At 38.5% G+C, this 22,934-nt stretch overlaps 1 protein-coding gene across 2 annotated transcripts in view; it reads left to right on the top strand.

The window, feature by feature from the left end:
* The window catches only part of dcp1a (decapping mRNA 1A), a 61,752-nt gene that overhangs the window by 18,060 nt on the left and 20,758 nt on the right, over positions 1-22,934 (top strand). For both annotated transcript variants that reach the window (XM_080182518.1, XM_080182528.1), the window contains 3 exons: positions 4,189-4,316; positions 17,164-17,230; positions 19,932-20,070. In XM_080182518.1, the coding sequence (XP_080038644.1) occupies positions 4,189-4,316; positions 17,164-17,230; positions 19,932-20,070 (334 nt within the window). The remainder of the gene's footprint in view (positions 1-4,188; positions 4,317-17,163; positions 17,231-19,931; positions 20,071-22,934) is intronic.

Genomic DNA, 22,934 nt, shown 5'->3' with positions numbered 1-22,934 from the left:
ATGTTTTAAAATTAAAACTTTTTTCAAGAGTTTTTTTTTTCCTTTAATTCCATTTATAAGAACATAAGAAATAGGAGCAGGAGTAGGCCAGCTAGCCCTTCGAGCCTGCCCTGCCATTCAATAAGATCATGGCTGATCTGAAGTGGATCAGTTCCATTTTCCCGCTTTCTCCCCATAACCCTTAATTCCCTTGTCTATCAGAAACCTATCTACCCGTGACTTAAATATATTCAGCGAGGTAGTCTCCAGCACTTCAATGGGCAGAGAATTCCAGAGATTCACCACCCTTTGAGTGAAGAAGTTCCTCCTCAACTCTGATCTAAACTGCCCCTCCCTTATTTTGAGGCTGTGCCCTCTAGTCCTGCTATCCTTTCTAAGCGGGAAGAATCTCTCTACCTCTACCCTGTCTATCCCCTTGATTATCTTGTATGTCTCTATAAAATCCCCCCTCTGCCTTCTAAACTCCGAGTACAGACCCAGTCTATTTAGTCTCTCTTCATAGGCTAACCCCCTCATCTCCAGTATCAGCCTAATGAACCTTCTCTGCACTCCCTCCAAGGCCACTATATCCATCCGCAACTGCGGTGACCAAAACTGCATACAGTACTCCAGCTGTGGCCTCACCAGTACTCTGTACAGTTGCAGCAAGACCTCCCTGCTTTTATATTCCATCCCCCTCGCTATAAAGGCCAACATTCCATTTGCCTTCTTCATCACCTGCAGACTGGGTTTTTGCGATTCATGCACAAGGACCCCCAGGTCCCTCTGCACCATAGCATGCTGCAGCTTTTCGCCCTTTAAATAATAATCCCTCCTACTATTATTTCTACCAAAGTGGATAACCTCTCATTTGCTATTATACGCCATCTGCCAGGTCCTCGCCCACTCACTCATCCTATCCAGATCTCTCTGCAGACTTTCCACACCCTCCACGCAATTTGCTTTTCCACTCATCTTCGTGTCATCAGCAAATTTCGTTACCCTACACTGAGCCACCTCCCCCAGATCATCTGTGTAAATAGTAAACAGTTGAGGCCCCAGCACCGATCTATTTATATGGATCTATCTTTCAGCTAAGTCCTTTCTTTTTTACTTCAGAAGTAGAAGTTAGCATGGTAGCATTTTGTAGGTTTAGGTGTTATCACCAACTTTAGGTAAATTGTTACGTATAGCATTCAAGCAGTTTTTATCAGAGTACTAACGTATAATTCTGGAAAATATATTTTCCAGAAGCAGGACCAATGTAAAAGCAAAATATTGCAGATGCTGGAAATCTGAAATAAAAACAGAAAATGTTGGATGAACTCAGGTCTGTCGGCATCTGTGGAGAGAAACAAAGTTTAGTCTTAGATCGAAATGATCCTTCTCCAAAACTGAAGCAAGATAAAAATGAGAATTAAAGAGTTGGAAATAGGACACAGGAGGTGGGGTGGTACAATGCTTAGCACTGCTGCCTCTCAGTGCCAGGGACTTGGGTTCAATTCTGGGCTTGGATGACTGTGTGAGTTTGCACATTCTCTTTGTGTCTGTGTGGGTTTTTTTGGGCACTCAAAGTCCTCCCACAATCTGGAGATGCGCAAATTGGTTGGATTGGCTTTGGTAAATTGAATCTTGGTGTCTAAAGATAGGTGAATTAGCTATGGTAAATGTGTGGGCTTAGAGGGATAGGCAGGGAGGTGGATCTAGGTACGATGCTCTTTTGGAGAATTTGTGCAGACTTGATGGACTGCATGGCCCCTCTTGCACTGTGTAGGGATTCTATGGTTTTAACAGAAGATCAGGGGTAGTTTGGGGCAAAGGAGATGTCGACAAATTTGTCCTGGACGTAAGACAAAGGGGAGTGTTAACAGTGCCATTAAGAGAGAAAATTCTGATGATGGCAAAAGGTGAGATAGCAGAATCTGTTACTGGGAGCAACTGATCAACTATGGTTAGGTGGCCATGTAGAACAAATGTGTTGAAGAAAGAGATCATCTTCACTCAAATGGAGTACACTCAACTCTCAAGATTTGACATTATATTGATTTTTGTTTGCCACAAAGCCATCCTGTGTTAAATATCCAGTTGAATTAAGCTTATTGAAAGGTTTGGCATTGCTTAATGAGCGAGTGTGCAACCATCAGGATGATTAGAGCTACCGAGACTTAAGAAATGAGATTCCCACAATGGCTGCCAAAGTTTTTAAAAATTGCTTTGATGTTAGGGCATATACTGAATAATGTTTTCTCCATTATATCTGTGTTGGGATTGGGAATCAAAACATTTTAATTGTTTTGCTCTTTTGACAGGTGTAATGTGGCTCATCACAATTTGAACCTGTTCTCTGATGGGTTGACAGTAACCAGTCTGGAATTGAAAGCTAATATCAGTAATGACCATAACAACTATCATTGATAGTTGTAAAAATCCATCTAGTTCACGAATGTTCTTTAGAAAATGAAATCTGATGTCCTTGCCTGTTCTGGGCCACAAATCCACAGCAGTGTGGTTGATTCTTAATTGCTCCCTGCAGTGGCCCTGCAAAGCACTACTATAAAGGCAGTTAAGGATGGGCAACAATTTCTGACCAGCCAGTGACACTAGTATCCCATGAAAGAATAAGGAAAAAGCATTGTCAAACAACCATTCTTGGTAAGATTGGGAGAGGATTAGGTAACTCCACAGTCAGTCATGCCTGCAGGCCACGCTGTTAGAAGTGACTTGCATTAATATTTCACATTGTGTATAACTATCAGAGTCCCTACAGTGCAGAAGGAGGCCATTCGGCCCATCAAATCTGCACCAACCACAATCCCACCCAGGCCCTATCCCTGTAACCTCACACATTTACTCTGCTGAACCCCCTGACACTAAGGGGCAATTTTGCATGGCCAACTCGCCTAACCTGCAGACTCCACATGGACAGTGACCCAAGGCCGGAAGTGTACCCAGGTCCCAGATGCTGTGATGCAGCCGTACTAACCACTGTGCCGCCCATAACCTTTACTCCAGTTTGCTGGTGAATCATTGTTTTTACCAGGAATAGTTGCTGTAGTTGCAGTCCTAAGTTCTGTTTGCTGTGTTTTGTGGATACTCTTTTTAAATGGACTCATTACTGTAATGCACTGTTTGAATGGACTGCTGAGTAAAGACTTTGCCTTGCATTTTGTTGAGTAAATAGACATTTTCTGCATCCTTTTTCAAGTCCCATCTCACCTTCGACTTATTGACTGACACTATGGTGTTGAAAGTCGCTCTGAATATTTATCTATCACTATAACTAGATTTTATGATCATTTTATTTGATTGCTGTTACGGGACACATTAGCTGCTGTCTTTCCTGCAAAGCAGCAGTGGCTATACAGTGAACTACTGTGTTAGCTGTCGTGTGCTATAGGATGTCCTGAGGTTATGAAGGGTGCTTATTAAATGCAAACATTTTCTTAAGAAAGCTGTCTATTGAGAAACATAGTTTTGGAAATAATTTGTAGAAAAGGGTGTAATGTGATGCAAATTCTCTCAAACACCCTTTGTAGCCTCACTTTTTTTAGCCCTATTTAACTAGGACAATAGGCCAGCAGATTCTCTGGAGAAGGTTGAATTGTGTGTTTTCCAAGGTGATATTGGTGTCAGTGGGGTTAGCACTGATCTGGCCCAGCCAAGGTTAAATTTTGCATTGTGAGGTGAAGTGAAGTCAACTCATGATCACGTATAATGACGTAGTAAAGGAAAGCTAACCTGAAAAACTGTTTTTCAGCTGCTTCCTGATTACTTATCCCTGCACATACATGATGCCAAGGGAAGTTGCTGTTGCTGAGCATTTGCAACTTGGACTAGCTGGTTGGAACTGATTATGTCAATATAAAAAGAGAACTGTAAGGAACCCGTTCACACATTAATCCCAAGCCTGGTCATGTACCTTCCAGTGGCAACCCATGATTTACTATTTTCATTACAAGACTAAACAGAAAGGAAAACAAAGCTAGAGAGAAGCAGAGGGTTATTTGAATTATGAACTCATGATTAACTGCATCAGAACTGACAGAAGATGCATAGATCCAATACAGTCTCAGAAAATTGTTTCTCTTGACTCAGGTGAAAGCAATATTGATAAAAAAAATTCTGCAGGAATACGTTAAGTGTAAAGTGTGTATGACCTTGTAAGTTTAAAACCGATTTTGTATATTTAAAAAAACATGTTTTTCACAGGTCAGCTTCTCCTTACCATGGTTTTACAATTATGAATCGACTTAACATGAAAAATTTAGTTGAACCCATCAACAAAGATCTGGAGTTTCAGCTCCACGACCCATTTCTTCTCTATAGAAATTCAAACTGTAAGTACTGATATATTTCAACTTGTCAGAACAGTTATCTAACTGGTTTGCTCATTAATTCTGAGTTAATGGAAATGGGGATAAATGTGGAGCGGGGGTGCTTATCTGAAGGTAAGACTGATGCATATTGCCAGGAAAAGAACAGATGATGATTTGCTCTGCATCTGACTCTGCTTGATTCTAACTCTGCCTGAAATGGAAGATGTCCCAATCCTCAGCATTAACATCCTGAATTGATGAGCAAGACCATTTGAAATTTAAATATTGAATTGCGATTTAGTTAATCAGACCTCAGATTTTAACTGTTATGCCATTGAGTTCTTGTGCAATTGACACCAATCCTTTGACATGGAATTGTTTTCTAAATTGGGTTTCCAACTGTATCATAGCTTTTCTGGATTCTTTTGAACAGCTTACAATAATCAATGCCAAAAATAAACTACATAAAATAATATTTCTATGATCGGCTAAAATTAAACTTTCAGAAGTAACTTGATTTTTAAAATATTGAGATAGTTACTGTACTTCAATTTTTTTTACAATTTTAAATTGGAAAAGTAACCATCCTTGACCTACAATTGATCCAGATTTCAAGCTCTTACATGTACTTAGACTTGTTCCAAGCAAAAAATAGTGGTATTGAATTGTAAAGATTTCACCTTTCTGAAATGAACAAAGTTCACTACAGCTCTTGTAGATACTGCTCCAGAGTCAGGAGGAATTATATTGAGCTTATGCATTCTTACATAGTTCTTGGATCAATATCAAAGTGCTATTGTGGATTATTGATCAGAAAATTGTCTGCTTTGGGGATTCCATTACATTCAAAAGTCTTCCCTGTGGCTGAGAGCGGAGTCAAATTAAACTGCAAATTAAATGGCAATATTCCAGGTAGAATGCAAGAACAGTAGAACACAGGTTGGCAAAGAGGTGGCAGATTCAGTTGCAAGCTGAAAGGTGGTGAGGAAGTAGATAATAAGAATGTTTCCAGATTGGCCATTTGTCATAATAATGATTTAAAGCATTCTACCTGACCCCTGTTTTTTTTTGAGATAATCTACCAATGATATTTTACTGCAAGTGACTGTTGTGGCATAGAAAATACTACATTTCTGAAATGCCTCTCTCAACTTCAGGATGTTCCAAACTGATTTGCAGCTATTAAGCACTTCTAAAGAAGTGTAGTCACTGTTGCAATTTTGGAATCAGTTAATTAACTGAAGACTAAAGTTTGTGAAAGAGTGCTTAGAATGGGATTAGAGTAAACAGCTGCATTTGGAACATTGTACTGGCTAAATGATAAACTGTGATGTAAATTATATTTAATATCTTTCACTATATTTTTAACATTGATTTATTTTATGAATTCAGCAACTTGATTTTGAATATTTTACTCACATGCAATGTGGTTTCATGGTACCAAAACCGATATCAAGGGAAGCATGCTTAATCCTGAATTACTAAGATCAGCAAACCAGTGAGACAAGAGCTATGTGCTGAAATTCACAATAGGTTAAGCGGTAAGCTCAGGACCAACTTGCCCACCCTGACCAGATTCCCATAATATGCTGGTTCTTGGTGGCAGCCAACCTGCCCAGTTTAAGTGAATAATTAAAGGCCACTTTGGCTTGTTAGCAAGTCTGTGACCTGAATAATATACTGCAAATACCATTAGATGGTCAGCATGGCCAGTCTGGAGGGAATGGGCAAGGTGTTTTTAAAAGAAAACAGGAAGAAAGGGGTGGCACATCATTTGGGGGTTGCCCAACATCCATTGGAGCATCTCTCTCTCTCTCTCTCTCTCTCTCTCTCTCTCTCTCCCTCTCTCTCTCTCTCTCTCTCTCTCTCTCTCTCTCTCTCTCTCTTCCCCCCCCCCCCGCCAAAAAAAGTCACCTGTACCCTCCTCCTTCCATGTCATCTGCCCACAAAACCTGCTTCCCACATCCCCTTCCCTGGGCTCCAGGATTCCTTCCTGCCCTAAAACCTTATGACTTGCCAATAAGGGCAGCCACTATCCTCTGAAAGCTTGTATTCCTGATGGCATCCACTCCTGAACTCTAACGCTGCTAGCCAATCAGATTGGCTTGTAACTCATGAATGTGGGGCCTCCTCCCACTGAGGGGCAGAAGGCCCACTTTCCATCAGTTTAGCCTGTCGGCGGCGGGGGGGGGGGGGGGGGGGGCGGGCAGGCAGAGAGAGAGAATAGTGAATGGAAGGTATCCAATTGAGAAACCGATGACCAACCCTGAAGTAAACACAGTACACAAGCTTGGAATAATCACAGTTAAAATCAAACTTGTATTTATTGTATAAGGTAAGTTGTTGGGTTGGATCAAAGAAAACTTAAACAATGGGTGACCTGTTTCTGGACCTTTGGGTTGAGACAGGGCATCTATTATTACCTCCATAAAATAAGGTAAAAGCTAGCAATTCTGTGAGAGTCGTAACACTCCACTAGAGAGAGAAATTATTTATATGGATTACAGAATCAAAGAGCAACCTTAAAGATAAAGTAATTTCTTTACATTTCTGGTTGAATCTTCTCAAAACATCTCCTGTTACTTTGGAGATAGTGATTTCAACCTTAATTAGAGGGTTGTATTGTTTAAGTTAGCTGTGTGTATTTTGCTGACAGAAGCAAGCTATTCTGTCTTGGATTTTGTGAGGGAGAAGCAACTGTAAGTTTTGCTCTAGCTTGCAACTAGTGGAAGAAACCTACAGCAGTCTTCATGGAGCCTTGTTGGGGAAAGCAGTCAGTAGAGCTAGCTAGGAAAGCTGGGGGAAGGGAGTTAGATATTAGCTGGCAACCTGATCAAGGAGCTGAGGCGTCCACGGCCTTAAAGTGCTGAAAAAACATTGGAGGCTCGTGGACAAAATCTAATGGAAGTTTACTTAGGAGGTATAGCTGGAATATTTGGAAAAATCACACCCATAGAATCAATTTGGATGGAGGTAAGAAATAGCTAAGAAAAACATCACTGGTGAAAGTAGTTTATGGCCTCACAAATAGTAGCTGCACTGTAGGACAAAATATAAACAAAAGAATAATAAGGCTTAAAAAAAAACGGTGTTGTTATAATCATGGGCAATTTTAATCTTCATGTAGATTAAACAAACCAAGTTGACAAGGAGGATGAGTTCACATTGCTCACAGTGGAGAATAACATTCTAGAAACAACAAGGATCAGGCTGTTTCAGACTGTAACGTGTAATGAGGCAGGATTAGAAAAAGCAATCCACTTGGTAAGAGTAATCACAGCATGAGAGAATTTCATGTTCAGTTTGAGGGTGAGAAATGTGGGTCTGAAACTTGCGTTTTAAACTTAAAGGAATTACAAACATATGAAGTCAGAGTTGGCTACAATGGAATAGGAAAATAGGTTAAAACAAAATACCATTTGAGAAGCAGTGGCAGATATTTAAAGAAAAATTTCATAATTTCAACAAAGTCTAACTCTACCTCTACGAGAAGGTTGCATAGTCTATAGTTAATTAAGGAAGTTAAGAGTGGTATATAATTGAAATAGAATGTGTACAAAGCTGCAAGGATTAGTGGTTCATAGATTTGGGTGAAATCTCCTTGACAACTTCTGATTTTTTTTTTGTCATTTCAAATCTGTGTCCTCTGACTGACCTTTTTTTGCTAGTGGAAACAGATGATCGCTGAATTATCTACTGAATTGCAATTTCACAATTTTTAAATTCCTGTATTAAATCTGCCCTTTAAACTTTCTGCTCTAAGAAAGAGAATCACAGCCTCTCATTTCTTTCCATATAACTGCAGTTTCTATCTGTGGTAACATTCTGGTAAACGTCCTGTTTGGCTGCTCCAAGACCTCGACATCCTACCTTAAATGTGGTTCCCAAAATTGAGTGAACTGCTGTAGCTAAGACTAAACCAGTTATTTAGAAAGACTTTCATTATATCCTTCCTTTTTGTACTATATGTCTCTCTTTATAAGCCCAGTCACTCTGTATGCTTTTTCATTCTCAAATTGTTCTTCCACCTTCAAAGATTTGTTTGTAAGAACACCTACGTATTAGTTTTCCTGCAATCCTTTAAAATTTTACCATGCAAGTTATTTTGCCTTTTTTCCGTTTTTTTTCCTTCTAACATACATCACTTTGTATTTAAATTTAATTTGGAATGTATTTTGTCCATTTCACAAGTCTGATTGTGTTCTCTTTGTGTGCTGCTGTCCTCCTCATTGTCTACTCCATTTCCAAACTTTGGACAGTGAGGATATGGTGGAAAATGGCACGGGATAAATATGGAGGCTGATGGGACGGAATGTGAAGGGGAACATGATTTTGTTCTTGGGAGGGACAGGAATGGGTGTAACTGTGTGAAGTAGAATGGACACTGTCATGGGTGTTGTCACCTAGGTGAGAGTGGAGTCCTTGGTTGAGGGGGGAAAAAATAAAATATTGAAAGTGTTGTAGATACAAGACCTGGAAGAATAGATAAGAGTCCTGAAGTGGGGTGTGAGCAAATGCAGACAAGGTAGCAGTATTGTAAAGATAAAGTTATCATTGTCCCAGATGACAATAGGCTGCCTTCCCCTCTGAAGGAGAAAGCTGACTGGTGGTGATTTAACCTGAGGATCAACATGCTTCGGGTGAGGGGCAAGGTTGAAAAGGCTTCATTGTGATAGGTATAGTTAGCACCCATGTGGGTACCTACTGGAACACCTTATATTTAGAGGAAGTGAGTTCAACCAAGGAAAAAGCAGAGAGCTCTCAGACTGACCTGGTGTGGCTCAGGATGTAGAGAGATTGGTGTTCATGGTGGAAAATAAGACAGTTATGGCTAGGAAATTGTTTAATTGATGGAGGGTGTTGAAAAAGTTATGAATGTAGGTGTGATGAGACTTTTTTCTCCCCATGCAGAGTTGTGATTTAGTGGGGCAAGAACTGGCTGAAATTGTTCACGTTCATGCATGCAGAAAGCCTTAATCTAGTCATTGCCTCTAATTGTAATCTCTCAGTTCTGATACCAATCTTTCTCCATGTTTTCCTTTTCTGGAAAAAGCTTACTACTTCTGTTAATGCTTTGATCGCATTGTTCAATAATACTGTACAGTAAGTCTTCACTTAATGTCAACTTAATGTTGTTCCACTTTAAAGTCATTAGTGTCAATATACCTGTTTAATGTGTCAGTTTCACTTTAATGTTGTTTTCCACAGACATCCTGTTCTATGATCTGTTTGCACATATGACTTCTCCCACAGTGCTTCTCCTTTTGCTCCCACTCCCTGGCCTTGCTGACTCCTTCCCACCAAATTCTGGACCTGATGATGCCTGCAAACCCCCTCGCTGATTCTAGTCCTTGCCAGCTCCCCTTGCCTCCCAGCCCACCTTCCATTCTTACTTGAGACCTTAGGATCAGTTGTTCCCGACTTCTGTTTCTGGCTTTGCTCCTCTGAACTCTCTCCAAGTTCCGGGGTCCATCTAATGGCTGAAGTTGGTCAGTGCGGGTAGTCAGGACAGCTGTTAATTGCACCAACCAACCTCTGCCACTAGATGGAGCATGATCAATTTAGTACTATGTGCTGAGGTGGGTACTCTAAATTTTTAAAATTTAATTTGTATGTTGTATTTCTTTTACATTTAGTGCTATATTTTATTTTCCAAATTCTTTCAGCTATAAATGTACAGCGCTGCACTGGTACAGTATTCAACTTTGTGTTTTTTCTAGGTGAGAAATGGCTGAAGGAACTGAACCTAACCTATGGCAACCCATGATTCATTTAAAGTTGCTTCACTTAAAATTAACATTCTCAACACTGCAACCACAACTTTAAGTGATGACTTGTATAGATGAATTGAAGGCAAAAGAATTCCAGTGGTATAATGACAATCTGATTTTATTCATGAATTTTATAGTATCCATCGCCACTTATGACAGTTGCCCAAAACATTTGTGGTCTTTTATTCAATCAAAAAATAATAAAGTATATTTTTATTTAAATAAGACAAATAGGCTACTTTCATAAGGCGACACAGTGGTTAGTACTGCTCTCTCTCAGCTCCAGGACTGGGGTTCAATTCCCGGCCTGGGTGTCTGTCTGTGTGAAGTTTACATGTTCTCCCCGTGTCTGCGCGGATTTCCTCTGGGTGCTGCAGTTTCCTCCCACGGGTTAAACGATGTGTGGGTTACATTGATTGGCCATGCTAAATTGCTCCTTAGTTTCCTGGCATAGCAGGGTAAATATATGGGGTTATGGGGATAGGGCCTGGGTGGGATTGTGGTCGGTGCAGACTTGATGGGCCAAATGGCTTCCTTCAGCGCTGTAGGGATTGTATAATTCTATTATCAATACAGATTTAACATGTTAAATAGTGAGCCAGGATCAAACTCAAAATTGTCTGATTGTGCTTGATTACCAATTTTAGACTCCTGACTTGCTTCCAATTTAAATTCCAATTTATCATTAATACAATCCTTTCATAAATTAAAATTCTTTATCTAGTCCTGTACTTGCATTCCTCTGACTACTGTAATAAAAAAAATTTGGCCACAGACATAGCAACCAACATTGTAAAGACATTGTGTATCAGTGATTTTCTTACAAACCTATTCTAGGTAATTATTTCTTTTAAGGGTAATTAACCAAGTGCAATTAAACCCATTTATTATTTAATTTGAAAAATTGTACAATGCTGACATGAAACATTTACATTGTAGATGATTTCAACCCAGTCTACAAAAATGCTTCTTGTGACACTCGCATGGCTTAAGTGCTCATTCTAATCTAATCGTTCAAATGAAAATGAAGTGTGGGATCATGAAAGGAAGGAAACTTTTGAAAATAATTCCATTGTTGGCGAATAAGTACATTTTTCATTATTGGAATGATAGATAATCACAAAATAGCTTTCTAGCAGTGAATTGAGGTATTTTGTACAATAAGGTTTTTGTTGCTCCTCTCCTGATGGTTTGGTTTTTGTCCTCCCTTAGTAATTTTCTTCCTATAGTAAGACCAATGGAAGAGAGTGATGGATATCTAGTTCATGGTTCATGTTAATATTACAGAGGTAATTTTTAGTTCTGAAAAGTTTAAATTTTAACTACAAAAAATGAGATAAATCTGTGAATCTTCACTGTGAATCAGTGTTTTCTGGGAGAGAATGTTGTTTGTAGTGTGGACCTCGTGTGATTTGCAATTAACAGAGAAGCCCTGAGAGATATCATCTCTCTCCACACAGTTGGGGTTTGGGGAAGTCCAGGGAGCCACTTATATCTGGAGACTGGAGTTCAAAGAAATCCAGGGACAATGTCAGCTTAGTAAAGTTGGCAGTTTGCGAAAGAGTTGCAGTTGTGTCAGTGAATTAGTGGCAGAAGTGCAGCTCTATGACTTCTGTGAAACGCAATCTCAATTGAGGCAGTCCCACCCACAAAGGCTAGATCTGTGAAAGTGAGGAGTTGAAGTACCTCATGAGGGAGACATTGTGAGACCCACAGTGATCTCTGACATTTGGATGGGTTGCTGAGAAACCTGTGGGATCTTTCTTGATGGCATCTGCTATTTAATATGCAAAGTTCTGTGTTGAGTTTACCTCCTGTTAATATCAAATGTTAGAATAGAAGATAAATGTTGGAAATTGTTTATTTATTTTGTAAATTTAAAACAGTGGAATCGTGTAACTTTAATAGTTAACTAGGATTTCAAACTTTGATTTCTTTAAACAATGAAAGTTATGCTCCTGAACTGGACTGTAACGAAAGCAAATTTCTTTGGCTTAGTGATGGTACTGTTACTTCTGGATCAGAAGTTTGTGGATTCTAAAACACTCCTGGAACTTGAACACGTGGTATTTCAATACAGTTCTCAGTGTGTCTTGGATGTGTCACCTTTTAGGTGAAACTTTAAACCATGACACTCCTCTCACGTGAATGTCAAAGATCCCAGAGTATCATTTGAAGAAATACCTAGTGAGCACTGTCCCCACGTATCACCTAAGAAATAGATTAAATGAAACCAAAAGGACAGCTCAAAGATGCAGCAAGGTTTATTTCATTGCTGTCTGTATAACCTTCCAGTGCATAAATTGGCTGTGGCATTTCTTAAATCTCCTGCCGCACTTCCTGAATACTGTTCAGGAGAGCTTCCCTGATGACCTATGATCGTGGATTTGTTGAAGAAGCTTCTTTCTGACTGTGAAGCAAGTCCCTGGTCTCATTATCTCAGACTTAAATAAGAGACCTGACAAGAGAAAATTTCAGATGTGAACCTGCAGCTAGACAAAGAAAATACTGATTGTATTGGCGATGCCAAAGAGGGCTTTGGTTATTTTCCTGCTCTTAAGTGTAATGTCCCATTACAAAAGGAAAGCTATTAATGTTAAAAACAAAGCTAGGTTCCAATTGTGAGTCATCTCTTTATTGAAATCTAATTGCTTTTATTTTGTCTTGCCACTTTTAAAAAAAATCAGAACTATGATACTATGGCTACTACACAAGGGGTGAGTTTAAGTTAAACCTGGGCCTATTCCAATGTGTGATGGTCATTTATAGTTTAAAATTTGAGACACTTTAATAAATGCCCTTATTTGTGTTAGAAAAATAATTGTTTACACTGGTGATGTACGGAAAAGAACAGTAATGCTTTCCTTGTATTTCTTTCAATTGGGATGTAATTTTATTGCAATTGATAATATTGAAAAGCAAGCTTTGATAACTTTGAGACAAGACATTGACTGTTCCTCCCTCCAGCATGAGGATTTGAACTGTGATGATTTTGGAATTCTTATACTTTAAGATACGTTGAACCTTAACAATGCAGTTGAATTGAGTGCAGTGAAGGTAGAGCACTAATTTAAGCTGCTTCTCCAGATATGGTAAAGTGGTGCTATTAATAAGTGGTTATACCTATCACTGACTAAGTAAACAACCTTGACAAATGACTGTTTATCCATTTTATGTTGTCCTAACATTCATAAACCTATTCTGTAAAATTGTCTCCTTTAAATATCACTAGCAGTAACATTTTTGTCAGCTTTTGCCACATGCTTCCTAGTGATGAATGGTGGCCTGACTTGTTGCAAAATGAAGATCATTGACATTACTGATCTTGATGCAAAGCATATAATCCAAATCCCTTTTTAATTGGGGCAATGTTTCCAGCATGGACAAAACTAAACCTTGCTGCATCTTTGGGCTCTTCTTTTGGTACTATTTACATTCATCTGTTATACAAAGAACAAAATGAACACAGTATCAACTGTTGTTCTTTTGATTGGAGGTAAATTATCAATTGGGATGAATAGTGGCTGAAACAGCAGAATCCATTTTTTTAATGTCAATTAACTGAATAAGGTATGACAAGATGATGCCCATTCTTTTGAATTAATGGTGTCTCTCCGCCTAAGTGCTGCTGAGCCACCCAATTTGGTTCAATAACAGCTGGTGTAATTTCAGAAGAATTCTTATTAAAAACATCTGAAATGATGAATGATTTACAACATTATCTAACCTTTTTGTTTCATTACTGTTATGTTTAGAATTGTAAAATACTTGCAATGTCTGCAAACAATTAAAAGATGAAAAGCAAACAGACTTTAGATGGCTATAGTTTGTAAATTCCATAGCCATTTCAATTTTTTAAAAATATCAAATTTGCTATATTTCATAAGGTCTTAAATGATGCATTTGAATCTTGAGATTATTTATCAAACAAGTTTCCTAAAGCTGCATTCTTAAATCTTTTGCAAGATACTCAATAAAGTATACAGATCATTAATCACTGAGAAAATAGTCCAGCATATTAACTTCCCTTTGGTACTATTTATTCCTGCTATAAAGATGAAATAAACATTTTTAAACAGAAACAAAGTAAACACTTACTTCTTCCAGTCTTAAAGAAGTATGGTTCTAGGTCTGTTTCAGTTATAACAGTCCCTTTATATTTGGCACAGAATTCTTCATGGGAATCCCATTTTTTAAGAAGTAGTTTCTTTGTAAAACTTTGAATGTTCATATTCATTAATGATGGGTATGATATCCAAAAGTTGTTTGATCAGAGGTGAATGCCGAGATGAGTAAACACCAGGTTTCAGTCAGATCACCGAAGAATTGTGGATCATTTACGTAGAACTCTGTGTCCATCTAGCTGCTGATAAGAGATGCAAATATCTTGTAGCATTCAGTGCAGTAACTGCTACTTATATCCTGAAAATACAAGCAACTTAAAGTCAGCAACTCGATGTCGCAGTTACGTCTTCAAGTGCACTTACACAATTCACAATTGCTTTCATCCAGCCCCCAGTTGTTGGAAGCAAAGTTTATAAAAACAATTAAAGTTAGGTGAAGGGATGCAATGCCAGAGTTAATGGATGCCTGATTTTGAGAAATATAGTGGCAGCTGAGCTTATCAGTGACAACAGATATGTGAGGCATTTGGGATTTATAGTAGAGTTTACTCTGACATTGTATCTTGGCCACCCTGGGGGAAGAGTTTCTGGTTGAGGGAAATGTGACAGATTGTATGTTGAGTCCTTTTATTTTAACATGGTGTTGTATGCAGTGCAATATTTGATAATCTTACATTTCATTGGCTAAAATTGAATATAATTACCAAAGAAAGATTAGCTGGAAACAAACCAACTTTTGGATAATTTTAAATTGTTTTGAACAATGTCTTTCTGAGCACGTTACATTCTGTATTTGATTTTTCCCACTAAGATTTTAAATTTATCCAATAGGTTATCCCATCATGAAGATTGCTATGAACGTAAAATAATGCAATTGTACTGCCTTTTGCTTTAGATTTCTGAATGAGGAACAACTATAGTAATAAGCTAAAACATGAACTAAATGGTCTGTGTATATGTCAATGTCTGATCAAATATTTACATTTTGAGGAACATGGCTAAGGATGTACTAATGTGCGGGCAAAACTTCTTGACTAAAAATGCAATGCAGAAGTTTATTTACAAATAGATTGTTTTATTCCCGCAATTCTTCAGTTCTAAGTTTACAGGATGTATGGAATAAGCTGAAGTAAGATGCTAATGGAATTATTTTTATTTGAGCCGTTGGCACCAGATTCTGTTGCATTCAGTCCAACACTATTTTTTCATTTCCAATGCAGTATTTTATTATTTTGTTGATCCTTAAATACTCCTGTGAGTGTTGCAATGGTTTTTGATAGTTCTGTCTCCAAATTGTATTCTTTATTGTCAGAGCAGTGCTAAATCCGCCATTAATAGAGGGGGAGCACGATTGGAAAACCTTAGGTAGAATGAGAGGGCTAATAAAAGACATTATGGGTTTGTGTACCATTGTTGGAACATTCCAAAGTGTTCGCCCAACAGAAATTATACTTTTAAAAATACCTGCTCTCTTTAATGAACCTGCTGAGTTCAAAATGTATCTTTTTCCTCCTCAAAATTAAAACATTGGAAGCATGTGAGGGTTTAATTTCCTTTTGAATGTCAGTTTTTGTTCACTTTGCACTATTACAACGTAATTAATGAAGCATTTTTTATTAATTGATTATTTTTAAAAGTAATGTTAAACAGTGGAAGTCATGTAAATGAACAGCAATGAACTTTTTTTGTACAATTTAGCACTTTTTTTGTACCTTATGGAAAATGTACAGTGCAGAAGGACACAATTTAGCTCATTGTAACCACGGCAGTTTTGTTTTCTTGTCTTGTTGATTAGAACTCTTTTGTGTGGTTTAAGATCTCGTACAGATGATCTAAAGCAAAGTGGAAGTGACTTCAAAAGCAATGTTATTAAAATAAATTATTTTTAATAACTTGAAGGCTACTAATCTGTAGTATGTTCTCTGTAAATGCGGTATTCAGGATTTAATTAAGTACGTTCTAAAATAGACCTTGGTATGGGTTACATTTTTTAAAAAACATAGTCTTAATTTTAAACTGAAGAACATGAAAATATTTCAATTTAAATTTTCAAGTTTTGCTATATCCAGAAAGCCTGCAAAAAGAACAAACAGTTCTGATAATGAAAGTAATGCTAATGAACACTAATCATTGCCTGTGCTCTTTGATGGTATGATTAGAGCTAATGGCAACCCTTCAGGACTGCTTTCCAGAAACAAAATGTGAAACATCAGATATGATAACAGACCAATATAGCTGGTGGCTCTCAAAGTAATCAGTTCAAATATTACCACATTGCCCATTAAGCTGTCATTTATAATTACATGTCTTTTATATGTCTTTGTTTTTAGCAACTTTGTAGCTCAGATGAAAGCTTGTTGGGCCGTTAAGATTATATACTGAAGGAGTTTGGTGGAAAAGGAATCGGTGTTTACCATTAAATACTAACTGTTCTAATCTTTGCTTTAAACTCCCAGATCAGTTAATTTTTGAAAACACCCAGATAAATGAGATACTGCTCATAAATTGCAAAGAATGAAAGTTTGAGTTGAGTTTTTGTTTTCCTTTTTTATGGTCTTGTTATCCTTCCAACTTCACTGTTTTTAGCTGATTTTCTTCCTCCATGTAGCACTATTCAAGGAAATGGGTGAACAGATGGCTTCTTGCGAGACGTTTGCCCTGGTGTTTGTGCTATAATTACCAGGTATTCGAGAGCAGCTGGAGAAACTCATCTTTTCTGGGCAAAACACCTACAATTGATGGTTTGCAATAAACATCTGACGCAAATCTATATCCCATCAGTTGAGACATTATTGGTAAACCAAACTGTTGCCACAATTCTACTTCTCCAGGAAACAAGAAAATAATAATCAAATTACAAACAGCAGAATGTTACAGAATTTTCATCAGTGGTAGAAATTGAAGTCCTAAGAAAAATGCATGTCGGGAGTTGAATAAAATGATCTTGACTCTTTTTTTATCTTTCTTGATTAGTGTCCATTTACAGCATCTGGTTTTATGACAAGAATGACTGTCAACGAATTGCACAACTGATGTCAAAGTAAGGACTGAAAGTTGCATGCTGTTAAGTCAGCTTATTTTATAAGATATAGTTACTGTGCTCTCAATTTTTAAGTTTCAAGTTGAGGTCACATTTAAGTTCTCCTGTCTGGGGGCATTATTGCCAGTTTCATAAGCCTTTAACAAGTTCAAGAAAGTGCAGATTTTAAACGTGTTTGTTAAATTACTGTGTTTTAATCCATTAACCAAAACCTCCCTTGTTCAGTTTGTCCTATCTCTCCTCTCAGTCGGCAGATTAGTGTGCTTGTTTTTTTATTTTTCCAGCACCCTGACCAGCCAGGCAAATAAAGCACATTGAACTGTGTTCATTTAAAATCTGTAGTGTAAATAATAATGTTGCATCTGGTGATTTGCATTCCAGTTGGCTTACTGTTGCATTATTAATTCTTTGCTTTTATGAAACCTCAATAATATTTAGTCACCAGTATGATGCAATCCCTTCCAAAATAGATGGGTGATCTTGCACTGATTTCCCCTTGCCTAACTACAGTACGGAAATGCATTGAAGAAATATAAACAAAGAGAAGTACTTTTTTAGACATTGCATGCTGAAGTTAGTTGGGATTGATTTTAAAGTAAATTCTAACATATCCACTGAGATTTTAATTTTGGCTATAATGGCATGACATATTTATTGATGCAGTAGTCATGTTAGTGCACCTGCTCTACTGACAGCTGTTGCCTTGTTCATTTAAGTTGTATCAACCAGGAAGGTCAGCATTCTGTCTTTGTCATTTTTCTCTAAGTGAAATTACATTTTTTTATATTCAAATTAATATAGATGTGAAAAATGCTCTGAATTATTTTAAGTGTTGATGGTTCCTGTGTGTCACACTTAGTTTCAGGTGCTGAATTAATGGGAATACACCTAACCATCACTACCACCACTCCCCAGTATTATTTAATTTGTTGAATTGAAAAACATGGAAGTGTCCCAGATGCGGAAGTGAATTAATTGAGTAACTGCAGAAAATAAGTTGCTAACTAGGAAACTTTTGTACGAGATTTGAATATTCTGTAGCTTTTTAAAAAACGTGTACTCCAATTTGCCCTAACAAAGATTTAATTGTTAAGATAATTGATATCAATGTTTCTTACTACTTGAGACTGTTAAAGTACATAAAATGTTTTCTGTCTCTGGAGCTGTGGTGGTGAGAAGCTTGTTGAGCGATGTTCTGACATTGATGTAAAGCAGACAATTGTGGACTATCAGGCATTCCTAGCTTGGTGGATCTAACCAAAATGTAATTGTGCAACTTTGAAGTCAGTGAAGTAATTTTTATCTCAGTTGTGAAAACACTACATTCTGTAGCTGTAAACAATTACAATGAATACATTCTAGAAATTTGAATTTGGATCTTGCAAAGCAGTTGCACCACAAATATTGTTATATTTGTAGTAAAATTCTGAAAAAATTAAACTGCCAAAAAAAAATTCTCTGACTTTCTTAGAAATTCTGATTCTGCTGGGATATGAGTTAATTGAGTTTGCCCAGGAGCTAACCTTCATGTATGAACAAGAGTAGTGAGCAGCATTCCAATGTTACCATTTTTATAATGCTACACGGGTAAAAGTTTAAGGAGAGTGTAAGGGAAATTGTAGCTGGTGAGAATTTGACAGCTATAGATCAAGGATAAGGTCAAGGACAGGCTTTCATAAAACATAAGAAATAGGAGCAGGTCATTTGGCATCACGTGCCTGTTCTGCCATTCAGTAATATCACACTGATCTGATTCTGGCCTTAACTTTACTTCTCTGTTAACTATCCCCCCATTCCCCCATAATCCTTGACTACTTTGTCAGCAAAGAATCTGTTTAACTCTGCCTTAAAAATATTCAGTGATCCTGCCTCCACTGCTTGCTGGGAAAGAGAATTCCAAAGACTAATGACCTTCAGAGCAAAGAAATTCCTCTTCATCTTCACCTTAAATGGGATACGGCTTATGTTGAAATTCTAGTTCTAGATTCCCCCATGAGGGATTTCTTGATTTTTTTTTTCCATCAGTAAATATGAGGGTGGGTGTAATTGCCACAAGCTTGACATCTAGTGCTGGAGTGGAGGGAATGTGACAGCCAAAATATAAATAGAAAGTCATCCCCAAATAGGATGGGGCAAGGCCACACAAAGATTTTGAGACAAGGATCTTGAAAGCAGTTTGCTGGTGCACAGTGAGCCAATAGAGTTGTAACAATGATAGCAACTGCATATCAGACTAATACAGGTGAGATATTGAATCATATGATTTTGGACCAAATAAAATTTGTGAAGGTTAGATGTCAAAATGAACAGTTTAGTGAAATAATATAAAATTCAGTACTAACAAACAAATTAATTTTTTGTAAACATTTTGAACAAGGAGAACATGAGCTTGAGGTGCTCAATGAATTGTGGAAAGTTTTATTTGTAGATGATTAAGAAAAGGGAGTGATTCCTTGATTGTGTTCTCCCCAAATGTTCACAAGTGCACCTTCCAGCAGAAGTCACTGGAAAGTATTCATCAGGAACAATGCCTCTTAATTCTTCAGCTTCTTTCCCCTGCTGCCTTGTCAGTTTGAATGTGCCACACTAAGCTGAGAGAAACTAAGTTAAACATGGGTTTAAATTTAGAACCATCTAATCTGAATGGATAGTATTTTCTTGCTGCCTACTTGGTATAATACTTGTGCTGCTGTCCCCTTAGAGTGGTGCAGATGGAAGCACAGAGAGCCCAGCAAGAATCTCCGGGGAGAACCACTCCAAACAAACCCAATGGATACGATGAAGAATATCCTATTGACATCCTAGACATGCTTAGCAAAGCCAAGGAAGAGTATGAACAAGTAAGGATTTAAACTGTTTAACAATCATAAACACTGAATAATAAAAAGGGATCAAAGGATATGGGGCAAGGGGGGAATCAGGATATTGGATTCGATGATAAGCCATGATCAAAATGAATGGTGGAGCAGGCCTGAAGGGCTGAATGGTCTACTGCATCTAGTTTCTATGAATGTTGCACTTCTATTTTGGGAAGCTGAAAGATAATCTCTTGAAGATCTCACATTTTTAACAAATCACAGTATGTGACTGTCACACCAGTCAACAATAAGTACCAGTAATAAGAATTTGTTTATATTTTGCATACTGCTACAAAGATTCATTCTTCCTCTTCCAAAAGCTGAGTTTTTTATTATTTTGGATTCACAACAAGGAAGGTTTGAAGTTGACTTGCAATCTTCACCTTTCTGGATGATGAACGCTCATAGCATTTGTGTATTGAGATGTGTATTCTGTGTTTTTTTTAAAATTCTAAACCTTTTATGTCCATTTAATTGCAAAAGAATGTTGGTATTGTAAAAGTTCAATTAATAAGGATTAAACACTGAAGTAATCCTGTCATGTTGAAATCATACTTGGCCACAATGACTAGTTTACATGCATTTGAAAAATCCTTCCCTAAACATGAACCCAAAGGGAAGGCAAGAACTCTTGTAAATTGCAAATAAAATTGATCTGAAAATAATTTCTTGAAGGACTTTATCCAGCTTCAAAACTGTTTGCACTTGTAAGGAGATGCTAGAATCTGTTCAGATATGATGCAAAGATGGATGTCAAAGGCAAATATATCCAGTTATGAATGTGAGAAAAACAGCTGCTGGATCCAAAATGGATTAGAATACTAGCCATAGAATCATAGAATGATGCAACATAGGAGACCATTTGGCCCATTGTGCATGTTAACTCTTTGACAGTTATCCGATTAGTCCCACTCCCCTACTTTGTCCCATTTCATTTTCAGATTTTTTTTTCCACTTCCCTTTTAAAATTGTTATTGAATCTGTTGCAACATTTTCAGGTAGCACTTTTCTAGAACATAACATGCTAGGTAATGATCCTTTAGCTCATGTTGCTTCTGGCTCTTAAATTACATCTTGTCCGTTGGTTACTGATCCCTCTGTCACTGGAAACTGGTTCTCTCTCCACCAGAACTCAAGATTTTGAATATCTATATCAAATCTCTCTAACTTTTTCTGTTCTAAAGAACACAATCCCAGTTTCTCTTGTAGTCTTTCCACATAACCAGAATAATTCATCCTTGATCAGTCCAGTAAATATCCTCTGCTCACTCCCCAAGGCTGCAACATCTTTGCTCAAAGTGTGTCCAGAATTGGATATACCCTATATCTTTACAATATACTGGCTAAGCCTAGTTTTTATGTTCTGTGGCCCTCTTTTGTTTTTACAAAGGAAGACTCTAAATGTTGCTGGTTATTCTTCATCTTTTGAGTCTAGATACGAAAGGGCTAATTTTAACTTGTGGTGGAAGCTGACAACAATCATCCATGCCCTCTTGGTGACCCTACAACTTAATCTTATGTGGCCAGTGTTATGTCTAGGTGATTCTTAGGATGCACATCAGAGATGGAGGCAGTCAGCTGTTTTCCATGGCCTGTGATGCCTTTGGCAGGTTTCTCCTGGGGGGTTGGGACCTGGAGGATGCTGGCTGACTTTTGGGTGCCGCTCTTTGGTCTGTTGCACCGGTGTCAGGAAAGGGGAATTCAGAGGGCTTGGATGGCTGGGATCTCCAGGGTGGAATGCCCTGGCATGAGCACCAGCTCTTTCTCCTCCCTCAGGATGCCTGTGGGACAAAGGCTGGAGTGAGCTCCAGAAACCTCTGCATCTCCTGGCTCTGCCAGTCCTGGAGACCCAACTGCGTTTGCGCCATGGTATGAGAGCCCACTGAGTCTGGACCAAATTTCTGGAGCCCCTCAACGATAGCCTGATCTTGAAGCCCATAGCCATGACCCTTTGTGCTGTCAGCATGCTCCTGAGGCCCTCCGCTATGGTCCTGAGTAACTTGATGTGGAGATGCCAGTGTTGGACTGGGGCAAACACAGTACGAATTCTCACAACACCAGGTTAAAGTCCAACAAGTTTATTTGATAGTAAACCCACTAGCTTTTGGGGTTTGCCCCTTCGTCAGGCTTTCTACTGTGGATACCACCCTTGCAGTGTGGACCAGAGTGCCTAGCAATACTAACACCACTGCTGGTATTGACCTGAATGCCATGCAATACCAACACCACCAAAGGCTGCTGGAGCCCTCCAAATGGCCCTTCAGTTGCTGGAATGTTGCTGACCCCACCCCCACAATCCCCATCTCTGTCTCTGCATCTCCAGCAGCTTCTGGAGAAATGATCCCAGCAGCTTGATACCTGGTTGGGATCCAGCTGTTTCCTCAGCTTTGGCAGACCTCTGCCTGCCCGAGCCCTTGGGTGTTCCACCTCTACCTGATGTGCATGTAAGCCTGTGTGGTGCGTACCAGAAAGTGACCCAGAAGTCTCACTGCTAATATGTCCTACCATGATGACCCAGATCTGTGCTGGTGGATGCTGTGTGTGATGCATGTGTCGACTGGTAGGAGTTGTTCTCAATGTCGATGCTGGTTTTGGGGGTTAGTGGGTGGTTGTGATGACAACTCCTGATGGCCTGGCCTCATCAGAGTCATCACTTGCAACACGAGACGTTATAGTTTGGTGCAAGGGAGGGACAAGTAACTGAGCACATTGCACCTTACTTGACTTGAATGAAGGTCTTGTGGTTCCTCATCTCTGTGGCTCACAGCTACCTCCTTGGCCTCCCATAATGGCACGCTCCTCGAACGGAGTTAAGGGATGCAGCTATTCAAGATGATGAAAGGTAT

Source organism: Carcharhinus amblyrhynchos, chromosome 3 (genome assembly GCF_965287045.1).
Source record: "Carcharhinus amblyrhynchos chromosome 3, sCarAmb.v2.hapA, whole genome shotgun sequence".
Lineage (NCBI taxonomy): Eukaryota > Metazoa > Chordata > Chondrichthyes > Carcharhiniformes > Carcharhinidae > Carcharhinus > Carcharhinus amblyrhynchos.
Note: the sequence above shows the minus strand (reverse complement) of the source record. Positions and strands in the feature narration are given on the sequence as shown.